This window comes from Etheostoma spectabile, chromosome 16 (genome assembly GCF_008692095.1).
Source record: "Etheostoma spectabile isolate EspeVRDwgs_2016 chromosome 16, UIUC_Espe_1.0, whole genome shotgun sequence".
NCBI lineage: Eukaryota > Metazoa > Chordata > Actinopteri > Perciformes > Percidae > Etheostoma > Etheostoma spectabile.
Genome location: NC_045748.1, coordinates 12,502,393 through 12,515,958, shown reverse-complemented (window position 1 = coordinate 12,515,958; position 13,566 = coordinate 12,502,393). Strand labels below are relative to the sequence as shown.

At 40.4% G+C, this 13,566-nt stretch overlaps 1 protein-coding gene across 9 annotated transcripts in view; it reads right to left on the bottom strand.

Annotated features, from left to right (window-relative positions):
• Positions 1 to 13,566, bottom strand: part of fcho2 (FCH and mu domain containing endocytic adaptor 2) — a 51,365-nt gene that overhangs the window by 1,515 nt on the left and 36,284 nt on the right. Inside the window, exons 16-31 of one of the 9 annotated variants that reach the window (XM_032540282.1) lie at positions 13,448 to 13,483; positions 12,713 to 12,752; positions 12,212 to 12,294; positions 10,071 to 10,154; positions 7,577 to 8,086; positions 7,037 to 7,152; positions 6,803 to 6,932; positions 6,560 to 6,643; positions 6,207 to 6,266; positions 5,545 to 5,656; positions 4,532 to 4,687; positions 3,646 to 3,778; positions 2,204 to 2,403; positions 2,055 to 2,119; positions 1,037 to 1,201; positions 1 to 939 (exon numbers count right to left, since the gene is read on the bottom strand). The exon at positions 1 to 939 is cut by the window's left edge and continues 1,515 nt beyond it. In XM_032540282.1, coding sequence (XP_032396173.1) covers positions 917 to 939; positions 1,037 to 1,201; positions 2,055 to 2,119; positions 2,204 to 2,403; positions 3,646 to 3,778; positions 4,532 to 4,687; positions 5,545 to 5,656; positions 6,207 to 6,266; positions 6,560 to 6,643; positions 6,803 to 6,932; positions 7,037 to 7,152; positions 7,577 to 8,086; positions 10,071 to 10,154; positions 12,212 to 12,294; positions 12,713 to 12,752; positions 13,448 to 13,483 — 1,997 coding nt within the window. In that variant the 3' untranslated portion in view covers positions 1 to 916. The remainder of the gene's footprint in view (positions 940 to 1,036; positions 1,202 to 2,054; positions 2,120 to 2,203; positions 2,404 to 3,645; positions 3,779 to 4,531; positions 4,688 to 5,544; positions 5,657 to 6,206; positions 6,267 to 6,559; positions 6,644 to 6,802; positions 6,933 to 7,036; positions 7,153 to 7,576; positions 8,087 to 10,070; positions 10,155 to 12,211; positions 12,295 to 12,712; positions 12,753 to 13,447; positions 13,484 to 13,566) is intronic. The other 8 variants (XM_032540286.1, XM_032540284.1, XM_032540283.1 and 5 more) reach the window with 8 other exon arrangements.

The window sequence follows — 13,566 nt, the reverse complement described above, 5'->3', positions numbered from 1 at the left end:
TATACACACACAAGCCATGACTGGAAGGAGAATTTACAAGAGAAAAAAATTTCATTTCTAAAAATGACCACACTGATCACAGACCCTAGGGGGGTGATTGTTTAAAAAAAAAAAAAAAAACTCCATGCATTTTATCACAGAGAAATGTAGCTTAAATCTGGAAACCCAAATTTGGGTAAAACATTGACATACTTCTGATGTCTATTGAGCCGCAGTATAAGAGGAGGCACTGAGGTCAGATTTTTTTTGCATTAGTTTGAAAGCACTTCAATGTTAGTTTAAGAGATCAAGCTTGTGCATTAGTGCGTGAGTACTGTTTAAGACAGATTTGACCTTCATTGATTCAATGCACATGATGAAAAGAAGACAAAATCATGGAGGAGGAAAAGAGAAAGATCAGTAAACAAAGCTGATTTGAGCGTTGAGTCAGAGCTGGTCGAGCAGAATAATCAGTGTTAATATTTACAGTTCAGAGAGGGAGAAACCTTTTCTTCTCTTCCACGCAGACAATTGTTTGTTTTATATTCCTTATAGGCTCTTGGAAAATGAATATAGGAGGAAGAAGAGCATCTGATAAATTGTTAGTGCACCTTTTTTATGATTTCAAATACAATATAGATTTATATCTAATCCATAAATTGTTTCTGACTATACAAAAGTGGATTGATCAGAAAGCATCATTAGACTTCATATCTACACAGTTCCTGAAAGCTCATCTTAGTCTTCTTTAATTCTTTTTTTTTTTTGAAAACAGTGTTCAATACTCAGTGCTGTTTTGTTTTTTTAAATTGTAGTGAGATTCTCGCCTCCCGGGCAAAAGCTCAGATGGACTCAGAGGTTCAGGAAGCCTTGCAAAGTTGCCAACTTTTGTGTCAAACGAGATTTCATTTCATGAGAACCAGAGCAGCGGGTCACCTCAGCAATCTGCCATATAACGTCCTAACGAAAAAGAAAGAAAGGTGAGCTGTTTGGGTCACAGACGAATTCAATTAAAATTGAAATCAGGAACGTATGGATGATCTGATGCACTGCATACCTGTGGCAAATCTCTTCTTGTTGAGAGAAAGTCTGTACCCAGACCCCTGCAGCTCCATGTCCACTCCTGACAGGGTGCTCCCCTCACTCATAAACTGCACTGCCAGAGTGGAGGGGTTCGATGGCCCATCTGACAGTTCAAACTTGGCCCTCAGGGACCCAGCTCCTGGGAGTCAAATGCAAACAAACACACTCACTTTCCAGCAAATGATCCAGTTCTCTTCTTCACCGTACACATCCTCTACAGGTGGGATTTTGTACAAGCTGCCTCTAGAGCCGGATTTCTGCTTCTGCGTTGAATCTGTCCTATACCGGACCCTATGCTGGAGCCTGACACGCACCCCTCAAAAAATGTAACTACACGTTGCGGCGATGCACGCCACGGCTTGCTAGCGTTTCCGTACACACACACACACACACACACACACACACACACACACACACACACACACACACACACACACACACACACACACACACACACACACACACACACACACACACACACACACACACACACACACACACACATGCGCGCGCGCAAGTTTGGTCTTTAAGCTTTTTGAGTGTTACTCATTTAGGATCTGCTCTAGCTTTTTTCAACATTTTAGACACAGATATGCTAGCAATAAAAACGTTCCAAAATGATGTGAAAAAGAGATGCAAAACTACCACAAAAGGGACACAAAGTGACAACAAAGAGATGCCAAATAGCCACAGAGACCCAAAACCACCCCAAAGAAAACTACATTGACCAAAACGAGACAGAACACGAATACAAAGAGACGCAAAAACTCACAAAAAGAGACGAAATGTGTGGCGAAATTGCATTTAAAAAAAAATTGAAAACAGTTAGATTTTCTTGGGGAAGGACGTGTAAACCCCCACCAAATACGCAAACCTAAGTCTTCCAAAAAGCGAGGGAAAACGCTGCATAGGCTACGGTGAAAGCTCTGCGTGGAGCCTCCGCAGAAAACATAAATCACGCTTAATTGCAAACAAAGAGAAAGATGATTTACCTTCATTTTCAGACTTTTCTGAGATTTCACTCAGCTTCCATAGACACTTATTCTGCTCTGGATTCCTACAATAAGAGACTGAAATTAGCCTCTTCTGTTTGACTAAGATAGAAAAATGTTTTCAGCTGTTTACATGAACCACTTCTTACCAGATGGAGTTAGGCAGAGACTGCATGTTGGTGACTCCTCCGTCAACAGGCACTAAGATCTGTACGTTGGAGAGTGGACCGGGGGAGGCCATGGACTCCGGGTTGTAGCGGTAGTCTACCCGCAGGTCTGATGTACTTGGTGTACACTTCCAGTATATGGCCAGGTTGAGAGGAGTGGAATGGATCCCATCAGACTGCACCTGAACACAGTAGGTATGAACAAAGCACATCAGGACAAAGAAAAAGTATTCTTCTATCAGAAATCAGTGTTAAGCTGACTGAGCCAATTCATGGATTGTTTGTTTTACACATAGATGAGCTTATATTTCATTATATTCTTAGATTTTGTCATGACCCACTGCGCTAAACTAAAAGAAAAGAAAAAAGAGGGGCCTGATTATGGGGTGGGAGGATGGCCTTGCAACAATAAGGTCTTAGTGACAGGAAGAAAAAAAAACCTTGACTGAGAAGCAAAAAAAAAAAAACCTGCACCATGTACTCGCTTAATTAACGTTTGTCTTCCTCAGGCAAAGTTCACACAGGCAAACAGCACCATACGAATCTAGATTCTTGCCTCTCAGCTGGGAAAAACTTGCCAATTAGAGGACAGCAGGAACCCTTTCCAGTACGCACACAATTTTAGGGAAAATTAGCTCTTCAATAATAAAAACACACTTCCAATTATAAACAGTAAATTAATCAATATTATAGAAAATAGGTTAGCATCACAATAAAGCCCCATATTACACAATGTAGCCAACAGTAGAAAGGTAGAGGAAAAAACACGAGGCAATCGTATAGTTTCAATGCTTCAAAAGCACGTGTTTGGAGTATTGTGTGGATTTTATCGGTCAAGCTTTGACAATAGCATCTTTTTTACGTCCAAGGAAATTACACATAAACTAATATAATAATGTAAATAAGCCAGTTTAAACATGTCTATTTAAAGATGATGTCATCCAGCGGTGGCATTTTGCTTGTGAAGCTACAGGATTTTAGGACCAAGCCTACAGTATATGGCTTTTGTTTTACACCAGACTATATAACACAGTTTTAGAAGGGATACATTTAGTTATGAAGCCAGTAAGTGACCACAAATGAATTAAATTCCTATAAGTGGTCCGGAAAAAATGTGAGGTTAAATTTTAATATTCTAAGAATATTATAGACTAGAGCTGGCTATGGCAGGAAGATCAAATAAACTGTGATAATACTGTGAAATCATTTCTCTTTAACTTCGGAGCATGGCTTCCAAAATATTTCACATTAAAAAATTAATTCTGCCCTGCTCCCTCCTCTAACCTCATCTAGTTTTGTTGCTTCTTTCTCAGACATGTATATATGAGGGCGAAGCACTTAGGGAAATATGTTTATACAGGGCATTCTTTAACTAAAGTTATTTTATCTGGATTATGCTTTAGGCTCAGCGTTGGCTGACTGACCTGGTATTTTAGGATGTCCACATTATAGTAGGAAGCTGTAGGGTTCTGCTCTGAGGCTTTTCTGAGGTAGGACGTCAGCGCTTGCATGTTGAACCAGAAGTCCCTGGAATTTGAGTCACTTTGGGAAGGATCACTAGATAAAAAGACAAACAGTCAGAAAGATATGTACACACAGACACACACTGATGCACAAGGAATGATCGGAGGCTCAATTATTCATTGCTCTTCCTGGCTTTGTGAGCAAAGCTCTAATAGCTTGGAAAAAATGACCCTGTTATATCCAACCAGCTACTAAATCATGAATTCCATCTGATTCAATTAATCCAACCATTAGGTCTTGGGATAACTGAGAGGGAGAAGAAGTACAAGAAGCATTAAAAAGACGTCATTTCCCTTCCCGAGGCAGGATATGAACTTGTCACAGAGAATTTGTTTTAAAAAATTGCAGTTTAAATATAGAACCAAAAACAAATTGCGGCTGAACCTTGCACTGCATGTGAGGTGACGCATACATGAAACACTTTTGACTGAGACTAAAGAAGTGAGAGGTAAAATAATGTCTGATAAATGAAGCGGCTGTTATATGAAGTTTGCTTTTCTTTGCCATTTCGGGCTGGGAAGTATTTCAGAAGAGCCATGGGCTGTTGAGAACCTGGCTGTTAAAGTCTGGTGGAAAATACTTCCCTGACAGCTTAATGATAGGTTTATGTCAGATTACTAATTGAATTTCCTCTCACTGACGCAGACTGCATTTCCTCGATTCTCACTCGAATCATTGCGTCCAAATCCCCTCTTTCACTTAACCAGGACTCTGACAAGTTAGCAACTTGTCGGCTCTTCCCTTGCAAATCGGCCTGTTTGTGTTTACCTCTTCTGGACAGCTCACCTGTATAGTAGCTGTTGGTTGGGTAGGATCTGCTCCAACCTGCTGGTGTTCTTCAGTTTGAAGGTGAGCACGGCCGGGGAGGGGTTGGTGGTGAACACTTTGATGATACCCATGGGGAACGACAAAGTCATGTCTCCTGTGATCTTCACAATGCACCTGTGGGATGTAGCCAAGCAAATATGAATGATGTCATACATAGTACCTGTGGGTTTTTTCTTTCAATGAATCGATAATTGTTTAGGTTATCAAATGTGAGAAAGATTTCCCAGCGTGCCTAAGTTGACACCTTTTAACTTGTTTGGTCTGACCAACAGTCTAAAACCCATATATACTCTTTTGTATGCAATAGGTTATTATGAACAATAGAGACAATACACATTTAAGAAGCTGAAATTAGAAGCTGGTTGGTATTTTTGCTTGAAATATCTAAAACTATTTAATTCTAAATGATATCTTGTACTTTAGCCTATAAATCCACTTTTTCTTTTTTATATAAAAAGTGGACATTGAACACATTGGCTTTAGGTCCCAGGTGTAACACATCTCCATCTCACGTTTTCTTAGCACACCTCTGCATAAATCTATGGTCTAATATATATCCAGTTTTTTTCTTCCGTTGGGGTTGGCCTAGGCTGGGGTGGAATTGGCCCACAGCGAGTCTCAACCTCGCACTGTGTCTCCTCTGCATTTCTTATGAAATGTTCCATTCACTAATCCCTGCAAAAATAAGCCTTTTGCACAGCAGCAATTTAACAGCAGTTAACCAATAAATGGCTGTATGTTTTCACTGCCCCAGACTATAATCTGCCCCATGTAGGTTATCCACTCTGAAAGAATGGTGTCAGACTAATGAAAAACATTCCACACATATAGAGCCAAAGATCAGAGTGTAGTTTGGGCTAGGGACCATGCAGTACAACACCATGTACTGTAGAATTCATAACATAATATGGGTTGTAGTTAAAGTTCTAATGTCGGGGCCTTTGAGTGGCGGGAGGTCATGTGAGACTCACTTAGTGGGATCAGCTCCTTTGAAGTAAGCATTAACCGATTCTGTGAAGGCCACGGCAATGGGCAAAGCATCTTGGGATGCCAGGGTCACAGGGCTGGGACCGCGAGATGTCCCTGAGAATGAGAAAGGCACAGAGTTTGAGGTCTGTTGACTCAGGTGCAGATCGGACTTTTACAACAGCGGGGTCCAAAGCTCACATCAGAATAAGGCAGGCTTGATCGTGCAAAGATGCATTATATAATTTAGAATATTGGTTTTATTGCATTTCATGAAGTCAGTCAATCATGCATTGCAAATCAGTACATTGTTATTTTTCAAATAAAGACAAATAAGGTACGTGTTTAGAGTAGATCGTGTTACAGCTGCTTTAGTACAATTACCTCAGACAACTTATTAAACCAAAGTCAACAAAAGATGTACCAGTCAATCATTCATTACTTTATTATTTTACCAATCAAATCTTTATAATGTAAGGAGCAGATGCTGTTGACAGAAAGACAATGTGAGAAATAGGCTGAAAAGGTGAATCTGGAAAGCACACAAGAAAGCAATACAATCATTGCAAAGCAAGTGGACAACATCCAGTTGTCCATCCAGCCCATCAAACAGACTGGTGTTAGTTTTAGTTAAATACAGAAGAGAGTCCTCTTGCATGAACCATACCTGCTGGTGTTTCACACCGCTTCTCAAAGGTAGGCAGCTTCGCTATGAACACATCGTCCTCTTTACGCCAAATTAAAGGCATAAAAGAGAAAGGTGGAGAAAAACAAACCCAGAAGCACAAACGTGAGGAGAGATGATGCTGAGCACAGATATAGTCCTGAATGTGTGATTGTGGCAGGTGAGCCCTAAGCTGACTCATATGATCATTGCACAGAGATGAACGAAGAGTTAACAGGCCCTAATGAAGACAGTCTCAGCATCAGTGAAATGTATGCAGAGTAGAGATGATGATTGTAAGCACTACGGAAAGGAGTGTCTCTTAGGGAGACAAAAGTTTGGAAAGGCAGACTCACTTTGGCTTAGGACAAAGAAAGGAGAAGGGGAGAGCAGCTCTGGCTCTGGGGGGGAGAGGGGGAGAGCAAAGGTGTGCTCAGTTCCTGTAAGGAGAGGAGTCAAGGAAGGAGGAGTGAGAGAAGAGGACAACAGCACATTGTGTTGCAGAGACAATAGGTATGTGGCAGGTTGGTGAGGAGTTGAAGAAAAGGAGAAAAAATAGTTCCAAGGAAGTAGATTATCTATACACAGAGGAGGCTTACCAACAGTGGGGGTGTTGGCGGCACTGAGTGAGGCATTCGAGGACAAGGAGGAGGAGCTCTCTGCCCGGGCGAGTGGTGCAGCAGGAGGAGGGCTGGCGTTAGATGTCTTGGGTGGACTGAACGGCCGTACCTGAGTGGTCATCAAATCGAATGGTAGGACAATGTCAGAATGTTATTTTAACAGCAATCAATGTTGTGTTGCACATAAAATCTAGGAATGTTGTAGTTACTCACAATCTCATTGATTCCTGTGAGTTTTCCTGTAGGGAGTTTGGGCCTGGAGGAGGGTCGGGGTGGGGGTACCAGGGCTCCAGCTGTCAGCGGGGTCGTTGGTCGGTTTGGTACTGGCACTACACCGAGAAACATGCTGGTTAGGGGCAGTTAAACAGCATGGGCATCGGGTACAAACATACAACAATGTATACACTGTGCTTCAGTCACGTAGATGCAAAACAATCATGCAAAAAAACCCAAAAAACCATAATAGCAACCATAATGAAAATCATAACAGGTAACAACATAGAAGTAAAACACATTCCAAAATGAATGAAAAAGAACCTCAAAAACAAACATGTTGCCAATCAGTCAGTGAGTTAGAAAAGCATAAGTCTGTAACATATGAAACAAATTTAAAAATAAATGATATAATTGTCAACTTCAAATATAAAACAAATGCACAGTATGAAAACATACAGTTAAAATAAAACAAAATGCAAAACTAAAACTCCAAACCTCAGGCATAAGACACGTCTCTAGCATCAGCAATGATGTTACCATTGAATATTTTGCCTGAAGGAGCTGCGGCCATCGCCCTATCTGTAATTCCAGAGAAGACATCAGAGAAACAGGGGTGGCCGTCTTCTCTGCTGCCCGCCGCTTTACTGTAGGCGTCAGCAGAGTCATCGGAGAGGAAGCGACTTGACCTGCCGGAGCCGGCCTGAGGCCTCTGGAGCTCCTTCACAGACGGCCCTGAGACCTGACGGCGAGCTGGAGCAAAATTATCACTAAAGGCGATCCACTGGCTCTGGGACCAGGACACGGAGGAGAAGGCGTCAATGCTCCTCGGAGGGCTGGCTGCAGCCGGGCTTTTGATGGGGTCAATTGGCTCGGCCGGCAGGGTGATGGGGGCGCTCTGGGCCCTCGCTGGTACAGGCTTGAGTGCTTGGAAAGGGTTTTCTGGTGAGTCCCAGGGAGAGGATGTGGACGAGGAGAAAGAGGAGACATCTTTGGATTGTTGGCTCTCTGCCAGGGGAGGGGAGCGCTCCCGTTGTGTCACCGCCTCAGCTGGAGGGGGCGATGTGATTGACAGAGGCGATAAACATGACAAATGCAAAGCAATGATATATATTGAAAACTTTTGGTAAACCAATCAGACATTTAGTAACACCAGCAAATTACAAACGTGACGCCTCAGCAGTTAGCCGCACCAGGATAGCAGACACATAAGCTTTATTGTGATTACCTCGAACTAGGGCTAAACAATTCATCGTTTACAATTCAAAATCGAGATTTGAAAGAATGCGATTAGCTAATTGTGAAGACCGCGATCAATCAACTGGGCAATATTTAGTTGAATGTTTGGTTTAACATTTTTAATTCCTCTTGTTATTAATAATAATATTATTATTATTATCATTAGTATATGTACTGTTTTTTCATAAATGCTAGAATGATGTCACAGACTGTTTACAGAAATGTCCTAGTTTCGGAGGATTGTTCAATTATTTTTCATTACGTTATTCAACATGATCGTAGAAGGTGCGAAATGTAGATGCTCCTAATGAACTGAAGCATATCAGACATTTCAGTTTACCGTAAAGTACTAACCATTTTTTTTTTATTGTAATTGTTTTTTGTTATTATAACTTTAGCTCTTGTGATACATGTTCTGTGTTTGACTGTTCAATGTTCCATGCTTATTAAAAGAAAAACACTTATTGCTGGCAATTCACATAAACATTCCCATCTAATGTTATATTGCTCCATGACATGTTTTATCTGTTACACAGTGAATATTGAACTTTGTCTTAACTTTTAAGAAAACAAATCGCAAATCAAATTTTAATCACAATATATCTGTTAGAAAAATCTAATTTGATTTTTCCCCAAATCCCTACCTCGAACATGAAAACATGGTTTTCTACCAGTATTTGTTTGATTGAAATTGCATAGCCGTGTCTGTTACTGGATTTTAACTAAATATGAAACACCTCTTTGGTACTGAGTAATAGCAGTGTTTATGTATTTTCTAGGTGTTTAGATTATGTTGTTTTTTTCCTTTTTGTTAAACACAGTATACGAACATGGACTTTGGACTACTTTACTTCTACTACTTTGGCAGAGTTAAACCTACACATTATTAAAGGTCCCATGGCATGAAAATTTCACTTTGAGGTTTTTTAACATTAATATGAGTTCCCCCAGCCTGCCTATGGTCCCCCAGCGGCAAGAAATGGCGATAGGCGTAAACCGAGCTTTGGGTATCCTGCTCTGTCTTTGAGAACATAAAAGTTCAGACGTGCCGATCTGGAATCTTGCTCCTTATGAGGTCGTAAGGGGCAAGGTTACCTCCCCTTTCTCTGCTTTGTCCGCCCAGAGAATTTAGCCCACCCATGAGAGAGAGACATCACGGCTTTTAAACAAGCAAAGTAGCAGTTGGTCAAGGCCACACCCCCACCCTCCACCTTGCCCCCGTTGATACAGACTCAGAAATGGCACATACTAAGGAAAGCTCATTGTGGGACTGGCTCTAGTGGCTGCAATTCTGCACAAAGGCTGGATTTTGGGAAAGAGACTTCTGATATGGTATTAGGAAACCCCGAAGGTCTATTTAAAAGCATCCAAAGAGCACCATGTCATGAGACCTTTAAATCTTTAGTCAGTGGCTGTTGGTTAATTTTCTAGAATTACTACATATTTTTCTTGTAACATGAAAAGGGACTCATTGAGTATCTACTGTAGCTCAAAATGGGCTCATAACACATGCAAACGCTTTTTAGTTTTGGTATCATATCTTCAGACAAATTTGATGCATATTTTAAACCAAAATCTTTCCTATCAGCCATAAAAGTGCAAAGCAATGACCCTTGTTTTAAACACGCATTGCAGACAGACACACATTTGAAGTAAAGAATACTTAAAGGTTTACATAAAGAGAAACAAAAATGGAACATAAATACCATGCATTATAATCACTGATGACAGCTTGAACATAAAAACAAGTTTTCATTTCGATCACTGTCTGATGAACGGGGCACACACATTTTACCTGAGACCTCTGGCAGAAAGACGTCTGAGTCATTCATCAGAAAAGATGGAGATGGAGGGATTGAAAGGAAGATAGAGGCAAGGTCTACCAAGAAAAGTTCATAAATAAATAAAACCAATAAACCATCAAGTACTTTGAACTCAATTACATTGTAATCAAACAAAAGGCAATGTAAAAAAAAGTAAAAGTAAAACAGATGGAAATGTACAATCAAATCAAATACAACCTATGACAATGAATAAAAACATTTTGTTATTTTCAATCTCTTACTTAATCAGTGAGAGTTTAATTGTTTTAATACCTCACACAATAGACTAGTTTAATGTGTCATGTGTGCATTCGGAGCGGGTGATACTGCTACACTGTACACAGAGAGACTTAACAGGCTCTAAGCGGGGACTTAATTCCCATCACTGAATCTTAATCAGGGCACTCTACGATGCTCTTTTCACTTTTAAGCCGAGACCTTTGACAGTAACGAGACAATGTTTGACAACATACGTGCCAGTGGGCTTTATAGCCAACCCTCTGACCTCAACTAGGTGCCAATTAACTGTGGATTACGCTTAGCCTAGGCAATGGGTCAGCGCTAATGTCACTTTGTTTAAACGCTGGTGTCACGCACGTAAAGCCATGAGAATCGCTCTATCAACGCTCAAAAGTAAAGTAAAACAAACATTCAAATGTCTATCGTAAAAGTATTAAAGTAGAGACTTTAAGACAATTTAGATGAAACAGGAGGAGAACACAAATTATGTAAAGTGATTGAAAAAAACAAACTACGGACTGGGATAACCCCCCCTCGCTGTTTTAAGGTGAATAATCTATTGACCTTAGAGGTCAGGTCCTCCATGTTGGACTGCCCTGAGAGGAGAGACTTCCAACTAAAGAAAAAAAGAGGGAAGGGGACACTACATATTGCATAGAGAGAAGATGAGATCAAAAACATAAAGAGCAAAAGGACTGGATCAAAGGAGTGATTAAAAAAACAGAATACTAGTGTGGTTGCTCCATAAAGTTATAATCCTTCAGATTTTCATGAAATCAAATCACATTTTTCACATCTGCATTGTTTCAGCCATCCAACGCATCTCTATAAAGTAGTTTTTTATTGGTTGTGGCAGAGTATCCCATTCACACGCTCAATTCAGACAGACCTAACAACGAGATTCACAGGAAATGATGCATGCATGTAATCTAGTGTATTTTTATCTCATGAATATCAGCCTCCCTATTTACTGTTCACTGCCGTTCCACTCAGAGCTGTTTTAAGTTACTGCTAATGCAAAGCCAACATTGTTCTCCACTTCTCAGCAAGATAACCAACTCCTTTACCGTGTGAAAACTACATGCACCGCATGAAATCAGATCACTGTTGCAGTTATTATTGACTGACTTTTTTATTAAATAATAAGTTGGTTTTGCTGCACTGTAAACGGTTACAGCGGTTCTTTTGTTGTATTTCTGCCAACTTAAAGTATGTTTATATTCGACTGTAGTTAGTGATCCACTCATACACTACTGTTTCCTTATTATTGGCCATCTTGGCCATTTAGTGGTTGTAATGAATTGATGAACATATGCATGTGTTGTAATTGTTTTTTGTATTTTTTGCATTTTGTATGTATGTTGTCATATTGCCAATTGTAATTTTTATTTTCTGTCACTTATCTGTTGTCATGTAATGATTATGTTTTATGTTGGGACCACCTCAAAAAGAGATGATACATCTCAAGGGGTTATCCTAATAAACAAATATGAATATATATGCGGTTACCACGATAGCCGCCCAAATCAGCCGGGACTGAAATGCCTTTTTTCAGCATTTTTTGGCCTTTATTTTGAAAGGACAGCATAGATATCATAGGGGGGAAAGACAGGGGGAATGACATGCAGCAATGGGCCGCAGGTTGCAATTGAACCCGCAGCCACTGTGCGAGGACTGAGCCTTTGTATTTCGGTGCACGCTCTACCAGGTGTGCTACCCAGGCGTCCAGGATTACAACTTTAAAGGAATTACAGTAACCCTTTCATTGTTGCTACACACCGTCGAGAGATGCTGTAGATAACGGTAGAATCTCATGTTGTGGAGAAATATATGCTTGCACAGCAATCAAGATAAAATGAGGCTTTGGGATTACCTGTTGATGGGGACACCGAGGAAGAGGAGCCTGCTAGAGTCGGCCCAAAAGGGTCCAGAGACAGAAGGTCGTTGTGCGTCAGTCTGCCGGAGGTGGGAGGAAAAGAGAGAGAGAGAGAGAGAGAAAGTGAGAGAAAATAAATATACATTTTTTGTTTGACATGAAACTGAATTCAAAGTAAAGACAAACAATAAAATGTACGCAAACTGGAACCTCACTGAATCGGCAGCCAATCCGGCAAATAAATGTTTTAAATGTAATGTGGATGCATTTACAAATACAAGGGAAAGAGAGAAAGAGAGAGAGAGAGAGAGAGAGAGAGAGATAATAAAGCAGTATGAATTGAAAAATGAAAAATTTGAACTGAAATTGAAATTGAGAGAGGGGGTCTAGTCAAACCTACAGTAACATTTTAAGCAAAAGTCATGCACATACGCATACAAAACAAGATACTGTAAACGTGGTGAAAATGGTGGCAGTCATGAGCACTATCATACATACTCAAATGGTGTTGGCACTCTGGTTTTTGCCAGCTCATCACCTACAGAGAGAGAAAAACAAACAGAACATTAAAGCCCACAGACCTGCAGAGCGATGACAGCAAATTCACTTTCACAGCGACTAAACACAGGAGGTTTTCACCGGAGACTATTCAAAGACATTTGCCCAAAGGCATGTTTAAACTACATCCCACCTTAGACCAGAAATATAAACTGAGGTTCTGACTGAACAAATGAGAAACACCATCTGCCATGAAAAGGCATGGAAGTATATTTGCAGTAAGATCTAGGTTGGATACAATATTTTTCTTACTTCTGCTTTGCACAGTAAAACCTTAAAATCTTACCCAAATACTGCAAATGGTTAACTCAAAATGTGTTTTTTTATTATGATGGTAACACTTTGCAATAGGGGATGAAGTGATTTGGTAATTAAATATAAAACCAAGCATTGCTTTGTTAATTATGTGCCCCTTTCCAAAGTGTTACAATGCATTGAAAAGATCCATGTAAGCATCCTGAAGCAGCACATTAGCACCAGAGGTAAGAGGAGACAGTTGAGAGAATATAAAACCGTACAAGTATGTAAATTCTTAAAAATAAAGTGAAGTTTTGCAGTGAGAGAACACAGTGTCAGTGGTGTTAGCTTGTGTCAGCTGGCTGCAAGGGACAGAGATAAGGGGTGTGATATTTTGAGGGAGTGGGAGGCTAACTACTGTAGTGAAAACATACTCACCAGGGCCCTGAGCCTTAGCGCTTAATGTAGATACCCCTGTGATCAATGAGCGTATGTAGAGTATACATCTATCAATGCAATACCTTGTGTAAATTGATCTCTATCACTGTTTCAGCTGC